General features: G+C 33.7%; 1 protein-coding gene across 1 annotated transcript; it reads left to right on the top strand.

The window, feature by feature from the left end:
* Positions 1-4,336: 4,336 nt before the first annotated feature.
* Positions 4,337-8,505, top strand: LOC120074398 (ferredoxin--NADP reductase, root isozyme, chloroplastic-like). The gene is made up of 5 exons (XM_039027512.2): positions 4,337-4,568; positions 4,827-4,883; positions 5,502-5,834; positions 6,195-6,414; positions 7,730-8,505. Exons 1-5 carry the CDS (start codon positions 4,545-4,547, stop codon positions 8,227-8,229), a joined length of 1,134 nt encoding a protein of 377 aa, XP_038883440.1. The 5' UTR covers positions 4,337-4,544; the 3' UTR covers positions 8,230-8,505.
* The last annotated feature ends 399 nt before the right edge of the window (positions 8,506-8,904 follow it).

Below are 8,904 nucleotides of genomic sequence, written 5' to 3'. Positions count from 1 at the left end.
ACCATTCCATCTAGGTTAAGAGGGTAATCTGGTGCGGGGGTGACAAAAATATCTCATTTATATAAAAAATAATTACAAAAATCAATGTGTCCCACAAGGCGAACGACATCGATTTCGAGCTGGTTGTCGTCGTCGACTTCGAACTTGAGGTTGCTTGGGTTCTTCTTGATGTTGCTTTGGTACCTCTGCAGGCGCTTCATAATATAAATATTCATTATGTTTTCCACGACCCTGACCATGTCCATGCACGTGTGAAGACGAAGGACCAGCCTCTGAGTCATAATGTCCTGAACCAAATGCTGGCATCATCATCATCGGACTAACATAATCAGTTTGACTCTGCGTCTGCATCACAGAGGGCAACTCTTCCACATTATGGGCAACCTCACAAACTCATCCTCTTCCCGAATAGGTCCTATACGTCTAGGAGCTGGTGGAGGAACAATAGGTATATCTTACATGTAATGTATCAACAATTAGATAATATTTAAAATAAATTTAAATTTAAAATAATTAGATAATATTCATTCATTTGCCAGATGACCCACAGCTGCTCCCGGACGAGTGATGTAGCACCTTGTGATATTATTATACCAATGAATATATTCTTGAGTGACATCCCTGTCAAACTGTTCAATAGAAACCCCCACTGCAATAAACCTTGCACGATAGTGCCATCACACTACCAAATGTGCAACTTTTTCGGACCAATCTTCAGTCCTTGAGTCAATATTATGCAGTAGGGGTTCAATATTATAAGGCGATGGGACATCCTGCTGAAAACCGAATTGTCTCATCACTCTGTCAGAAAGATGCCACTCATCAATGTGAAAACATATGAAAGGACTCATTGTCCGCCATATGTTTTGACCATTCATACAAAAATGGGCAAAGTATGCATAATAATTTTGTACGGCTCCCAAATAACCTGAATCACAAAATATTATATTGGAGAACATTAAAGACAAATACAATAAAAATGTGTATAAAACAATCAATTAGGTTCAGTGTAATGTACCTGATCAGGTTGAAGCAGATCAAACATGTATCTGTACTGGCTGACTACATGTGTGGCTGTCCTAGTCACACAAAATTTGTCTCTCCACCTAAATTTTTAAATTGATAATTTAGAATCTAAATTAACTAGATCAGTAATATAAAAATTAAATTGAATTAAAACAACATACTGAGAACCATAGGCTTGTCCAGCTAACTGAGCGTCATTAACATGTAGCTGTGGAGCCATTGTTAGAAATCGCTCTCAAGCCCATAGTTGCAAAAGTATGAGAGGCCCAACTCAGGTCTTGTTGCTTTGCATAGTTGTCTATACAACCATGCCAAACATGTTGCACTCCACGAATACCGTTCCGCATCATATAGGTTAGCTAATAGTGGCAGGAACATCAAGTAAACAAAATGACTTGATTTGTCGAAAAACAGACTTCCACCCATCATTTGTAGTATATATACTCGCACATATCTTATGACGGTTTCCTCGTCTGTATCATCTGTGAGCTCACGGAATTGTGTTCTTAACCATATCAAACTTAACCTCGATCCTTTAATTTTGTCTGTAGGTGGGGGTCACACTGAGATACAGTTGACAAACTTGTGACCAGTCATCGTACATCACTCCGGTGATAGATTCACCGTTAATAGGTAACTCAACAACACTCCTATGCCTTGTAGAGTGATAGTGCACTCTCCAATAGACATATGAAATGTATGCGTCTCAGACCTCCATATTTTGACCAAGACTGTGATCAGATGCTAGTCCAACTGAATAAATCCCAATCTGGCAACCCATAGAATTCAGATGTGCGCAGTAGCGGTAGTATTCGAGGGTGGAGTGGGATAGTGCGCTGGAGAACTGCCTCTCGACGCCTGCAAGATATTTCTCCAGTAGTACGATCTCGCCATACAACAGATGATCGATGAATGAACTGGTCGTACAAAACACCGGGATCAACCGGTCCTGGGTTTAAAGCCATGATTTGAAAGAAAAAAATATTTATTTCTCAATTAAAAAAATATTTATTTCTCAATTAGAAGAATAATGTACAACTTAATTAACTTAATTAAATAATGTACAACTTAATTAAAAGAATAATCTACAACTTTATAAATTATAATAAAAAAATTGAATATACAATAAAAACATCTACACTTAATTAAATATACATGAAAAAAAGAAATATTTATTTATTAATTAAAAGAATACTGTATAACTTTATAGATTACAATAAAAAAAATTGAATATACAGTAAATTATTATAAAAACATTGAATATACAATAAATTATAATACAAAAATTGAATATACAATAAAATGAATATATAATAAAAAATATATTTATTTTTCAATCCCTAACTATATGAAGCCCGTCTTAGTAACAAATGACACTTCCTTCGATTATGGCCTAACTGATTACAAAATCCACATCATTGTTGAGTGGTTGGTTCTATCCAATCCATCTCGTTGTGATAACGTGAACTTTTCGGTCTACCCGGTTTTCTCAACAACGATGGATCGGGATGTAAAACGGGCATATTAGGGTGCGTGATTCAGTAATCTTCATGCGGTACAAATTGAAATTGAGGAGAGTAACATTCAGCATATATTGACAATTTATAGTAGTCCTCAAGAAAGTCTTCGTAGTTCATGTTAAAATGTGCACAAACGACCATAAAATGCGAGCATGGAATGTCGAATGCTTGTCACTTGTTACATGAACAGTACCGATTGGACCTGTTTAACCTCAATATTTGAACGTTTCCTCCTTTGACATTGAGACTATGACATCCGGTCTTCACATGAAACACACCTTCATACCGATAGTATGATTGTACTTCATGTTTACTAGATCTTGCAACCCATTTATTTATTTTCTCGTATGCGTACCTGGATTTTTACTCCAATTAGTATTGTAAAATATGCTTGAAATAAATTGTTAATAATATATATATATATATAATATTACCGAGTGTATTTATCTTAACGCTCCAATGTATCCCTTATTTATTCCATATATTCAAAAATCACAATAATTTTGTATTAAACTAAAAATATTAAACTTTTTAATTTATAAACATCAACTTTTTAAGTTTTATGAACATCAACTTTTTAAACATAACAATAAATTAAACCTTTTATAACTATTTTTAAACATAACAACAAATTAAACATTTCAAATTACAATGAGGTAATTTTTTTTAAACTATTTTTTCAAATTTAATACAAAATAAAAAATTAAATTAAATTAAACTTCTTCAAACTATTTTAAACTATATTTTCAAAATTAATACTAGAAAAATCAAATATCATAAGAAATATATTAAAAAAATCACAATAATTTTATATTAAACTAAAAATACTAAAGCGTTTAAACTATAAATATCAACTTTTTAAACATAACAATAAACTAAACATTTTAACACTATAAACATCAAAGTTAATAATAAAGAAATATAAACTAAACCTTTTAAACTATACTAACTTGTTAACTAAAAAACAATACTAAAATATAGAATATCATTAAAAAAAATGACAAATAAATTAAATTACTTATTGATCTTCAATTAAAAAATAATATTAAAAAATTAACACTATCATGGTAGACATCAATATATGGAATAAAAATGATATATTTAGCATAAACAAATATTAAAAACAAAAAAACTACTAATAAATAAAAGTTAAAGTTCAACTCACAAATTCGACGGTAGTTCTTTTTTTTCCTTCAAAGTGACAATGTTCACCATTTTTCTTGTTATTTGTTATATGGCAACAACTAAAAAAAGAATCTATAAAAAAAATAATAATATAAGAACAAAAGTAAAATTTATAATTATTCTTAAAAAATAAAAATTTAGTAGAGTAACGAACCAGTATAATTTGTGATAAAAGGAGAAGTGTGGGAACAATTTGTATCAAACAAATAGAAGAGAAATGGAAATTGAAAACGGTGAGTTAAAAAATGTGAAGAGAGATTAATAGAATAAGAGAAATGGAAATGGAAAGTAGTGAGAAAAATGGGAGGAGAGGGATTTAGTAGAAGAAGAAGGAAGAGGATTTCGAAAATGAGTAAAGGCAAAGACTGTGATATGAGAATGATCGGGAGTTGAAATTAAAAGCGGTGGTTGGGAAGGAGGTACGGCAGTACTGATAACACGGTAGACTTATTAAAACTGCCCAGATTCGATCAACAGTACAGGTTGACAACGATAAAGATGGGACGACTCAGCTTGTCGAACAGATAAAACAACTATATTTCTCCCTAATTAGTTTTAAAACAACAATATTTTTTTTAATAAGTTTTCAAATCTACAATCCGTTTAAAAACTCGGGGTAATTTTCCCAAATGCGGCCATACGTCCCTTGGCAGTGTCCAAAGGGTCACAACAAGACGCGAATTCGATCTAATTACCTTCCTTTGCTGACTTGCTTTTCTTCTGGGTATGATCCGCCATTTCCTATAAGAAGCTCCCATCTTCGACCATTATACAATCGCTTTCTTACTCATAAACGGCCTGTGCAATTCAGAAATGGCCCAGTCTACCTTTTCTCAGGTTGATTTACAGAATCTCTTCTTCACTCTTCTTCTTCCTTGCGTTTAAATTGTGGGAAATGGTGCTGTTATATTTTTATGGGTTCTCTTCTGTTTTTGTTTTTCTTTTATGGGTATTGGATTAAGTTTTCAAATCTCCCCTCCCCAGAGCTCAGTGGGGTCGTTGTCCGGTGAATAAGTTTCGTGGGGTTTTAGGGTTCCTTTTGATTTCGTCGTTTTATATGTAAAACCCTCACCCGCCGTTGTGTAATTCTCGCAGGTTGCTGTTGCTGTTCCAGTTGGAAGTGATTTGTCTTTGAAGAGATCAGTATTCAAGGTTCTAAATTCTGAATGCTTTTTCCTTTTTTTTCCCCCAATCTCCCTAGTCCCTATTATACATGCGAGTACTTAGGAAAGGAACACCAATGATCTCTGGCATTTCAGGACTTACAATTATTAGCTTTTATGCTTGTAGATATAACTTCTGATAATGATAGCAATAAACAAATTAGAGTAACCTACACAAAACTGCAAGATCACAATCATATCAGTTTCGTCGAAGTGAGCATAGATCAACTCTCATAAAGTACAGACGTTCAAAACAGTGAATCATACGAGTTTTGTGGAATTTTTACTTAATATGAGGTATTGTGGGATTGTCTATATTGTGAAAAATATCACAAAATTCACTGTTTTACAGTAAACCAAAATCAGTCTTTTACACATAGGTAAACATTCCATAAACTAAATCAAAATAGAAGAGAGTGGAGAAACAGGCCAACTAAATGAAAAACTGGATATGCTTGAGCCACATCATAAATCAACGGTCTATATTTACTATTGGTTCTGCTGGTTCTAAAAGCACACATGGGATGGTTAAATTATCTTGCCCGCATTTTACACTCTGTTTAATGTGTTATAAATCTCATTACAATTTCCCGTGACATTGTGACAGATAAACAGCCTAAACTTCCATGATAAATCATGGTCACCTGTCACAGCCCTGAACTTGAAGCTAAGGGGCAATCGAGCAATAGGTTGGCAAACAGTATGCATGTCAGTGCAACAAGCAAGTGCACCAAAGGTATCCATTGCACCTTTAGACCTTGAGGATGCCAAAGAGCCTCCATTGAATTTATACAAACCAAAAGAACCTTACACCGCAACTATTGTTTCGGTTGAAAGACTTGTTGGTCCAAAAGCACCGGGAGAGACTTGTCATATTGTAATTGATCACGGCGGCAATGTTCCCTATTGGGAAGGTCAGAGCTATGGTGTTATTCCTCCGGTAAGTCACTCATGCCCTGGTCACTCCCCTGTTACTGCATTGAGTTTTGATATTGTTGGTCATGCTAAGATGTTTGGTGTTTGTGCATTTTATAAGATTTCCATATTGGTATTTTGAGATGTAAGTTTTATTTCAATTATATTTATTTTTATAATGGATTTCTATTTGTAATGCAATATGTTTGGGTTTTAGCTTTTATGAATTTAACCACACTTTTTCGTATCGTCTTTTTAGATTGCTAAAATTAATAAGATATCTTTACCTTCCTCTGTGACCTCAGACATATCTTTGTTTGTGGACTTCTTTTTGATCAATGATAAGCTTCGGCTAGAATCTAATAATTTTTCATCTGTATCGAAGGGTGAAAATCCAAAGAAACCTGGGAGTCCACACAATGTTCGCCTCTACTCAATTGCATCAACTAGGTTTGGAGATTCTTTTGATGGCAAGACTGCTAGTTTATGTGTCCGCCGTGCTGTTTATTATGACCCTGAAACTGGAAAGGAGGATCCTTCAAAGAACGGAGTATGCAGCAATTTTTTATGCAACTCAAAGCCCGGAGATAAAGTTCAGATCACAGGTAACTCATTGCATATTGTCCAGAAAATAAGATCTAATTGTGAGCTCTTTGTAATTCCCGGCCCCAGGACCAAGACAAACTAGTACATCTGTATGTTTAGTAATTGATTTTGTGCTATTAAGGCTTTAAGATCAGGAGGAATTGTTTGGATCAACATAATAGATAAATATTCATATCATGATTCGTCTTTTCTTTAGGAATATACATTGAAGTTTTGATCATTCAGCATAGTACATCAGTCTACGTTGTCTGGTGCTAGCAGGTTGTCAATGGTAATTGATCGGAATTTTTCTTGTCAATGAACCAGTGGTTTACAACAACTGGCCAAATCTTCTTTTATTTAACGTCTTTATATGTATTGATAGTTTACTGACAGAGAGTATGAAGGAAAGCCAGGGGTATAACAAACAAGTGAGTAAGAGGAGAATCGTGGCTATCTAGTAAAAGTTTGCTGTCTTTTCCCTTCTTTTTGGATGATTGTGTCTAGGGAAATAAAAGAAAGGTTAAGTTTGTTTAATTGAACTTTCATTTTGTGAATTAAAACAAATATCAAATAGGTGAAGGACCATAAGACACAATTGAAAGCTTAAAGGTATTTTTTTTTCTTTTTTGGATAAGAAACAAATTTCATTGATGCATGAAATTTAGCAATGCAAGGCAGAGCCCAAATGAAAGGAGTTACTTTTAAAATTTTAGGGACTTGTTTGACACAGTCAAAAGTTTAGGAACTTTTAGATATTTTTTAAATTTCAGGGACTTATTTTAGGTAAGTTTAGGTTCCGTTTTATAATCATTTGGTTTTTAGCTTTTTGGGTTTTGGAAATCAACTTATTTGCCCATAAGTTTCTTTGTTTTATTATCTACTTTCTATCTATGTTTTTTTGTTTGTTATTTCTGTTTTCTGTTTTTTTTTTTTTTTTTTTTTTTTGTTTTTTTTTTTTTTTTTTTTTTTTTGAATTTGATTAAGAATTCAAGTGTTTCTTAAGAAGATCGTGATATGGTACTTAGGAGGAAACAAGCATAAATTTCAAATACAGAAAACTAAAAACAAAATTGTTGTCCTACGTAGCCTTAGGGGCTGAACTTGTAATATAACCTAAAAGAAAAACAAGAAGAATCAAAGAGACCATGCTAATGGACCTGCATTCATGTTCCTCAGATGTGCAGATTGTTCATTTCTTTGCTTTTGTCTGGAAGTTTGTTGATTTAGTTATAAACTATGATATCGATCCATTTTGTTCTCTTTCTTTAGGTTGATTAAAATGAAATAATGTTTTTTTGCCGTTTACTAAAAGAATAGCATCTATTTTTCCAGGCCCATCTGGCAAGATAATGCTTCTTCCTGAAGACGATCCAAATGCCACCCACATAATGATTGCTACTGGTACTGGTGTTGCTCCATTTAGAGGTTATCTCCGTCGAATGTTCATGGAGTCCGTACCAACATTCAAATTCGGTGGCCTTGCTTGGCTGTTTCTGGGAGTGGCAAACACCGATAGTCTTTTATATGATGATGAATTCAGCAAATATCTGAAGGACTATCCAGATAACTTCCGCTATGATCGAGCTCTTAGCAGGGAGCAAAAGAACAAGAGTGGAGGGAAAATGTATGTCCAGGACAAGATTGAAGAGTACAGCGATGAAATCTTTAAACTCTTGGATGGCGGGGCTCACATATACTTTTGCGGACTGAAAGGGATGATGCCTGGAATTCAGGACACGCTGAAAAAGGTTGCAGAGCAAAGAGGTGAGAAATGGGAAGAGAAACTTTCGCAGCTTAAAAAGAACAAACAGTGGCATGTTGAAGTTTATTGAAGTGAAGTTGCATAGAAATGTCTGCATTGATGTCTGTGTCAAAAGATGTAGCAGCACATCTCATCTTCTGTGTTACTCTTGGCATTGCTCATCTTTCAATTTCATAGGTTAAGATGACGAATTAAGTGGTTACCGCCATTAATATTCGACTCATCTTTATTGAACTACAGGAATGCACTGAGATTTTTTTTCTCTTGATTAATAGATCAAGGATCAGCACCTTAATCTGTGAGTATGATGCTTGGAAATGGAATAAACTTCACTTTAGAATCCAAACGTTAGAGCAAGCCTTCCAACTTTAATCTATGCCTTTTATCTTTAATCATTGATCTTCATACGTAGTATATTCTTGTCAAGTACTAGCCTTTGCAGGTTCTTAGAAATTCAGGAACTTTTGGCAATTTACCTTTCAATTGGAATCGGTTAGATAGTTCAGTTCTTGAGAATATTGAAAATCAAATCAATTTATCGAATTTCTTAGTTTAAAAATGGTAAAATTTGTTTCTCAAACAGATATTCTTCTTTGATGTTCTTTTAATATATTGACTTTTATTTGTAAGATGTCTGAAGTTAGGTGCATCGAATCTTGGCTTAATTTTACTTTGGGATTTTAATTCCGTCAATTCTTTTGTTTTGTTTTTTTAATTATTTTTTTTTTAAAAAAAAGTGTCTTGT

Source organism: Benincasa hispida, chromosome 3 (genome assembly GCF_027475165.1).
Source record: "Benincasa hispida cultivar pf3 chromosome 3, pf3_genome.v1.1, whole genome shotgun sequence".
Lineage (NCBI taxonomy): Eukaryota > Viridiplantae > Streptophyta > Magnoliopsida > Cucurbitales > Cucurbitaceae > Benincasa > Benincasa hispida.
This window is presented reverse-complemented; position numbering and strand designations above follow the sequence as displayed.

What these genes read in the sequence shown, in the direction of transcription:
- LOC120074398 (XM_039027512.2), top strand. Translation starts at nt 4,545, where the DNA reads ATGGCCCAGTCTACCTTTTCTCAG. An exon ending in CCCAGTCTACCTTTTCTCAG is followed by an intron (nt 4,569 to 4,826) that starts GTTGATTTACAG and finishes TAATTCTCGCAG; the next exon opens with GTTGCTGTTGCTGTTCCAGT. An exon ending in TGAAGAGATCAGTATTCAAG is followed by an intron (nt 4,884 to 5,501) that starts GTTCTAAATTCT and finishes ACATTGTGACAG; the next exon opens with ATAAACAGCCTAAACTTCCA.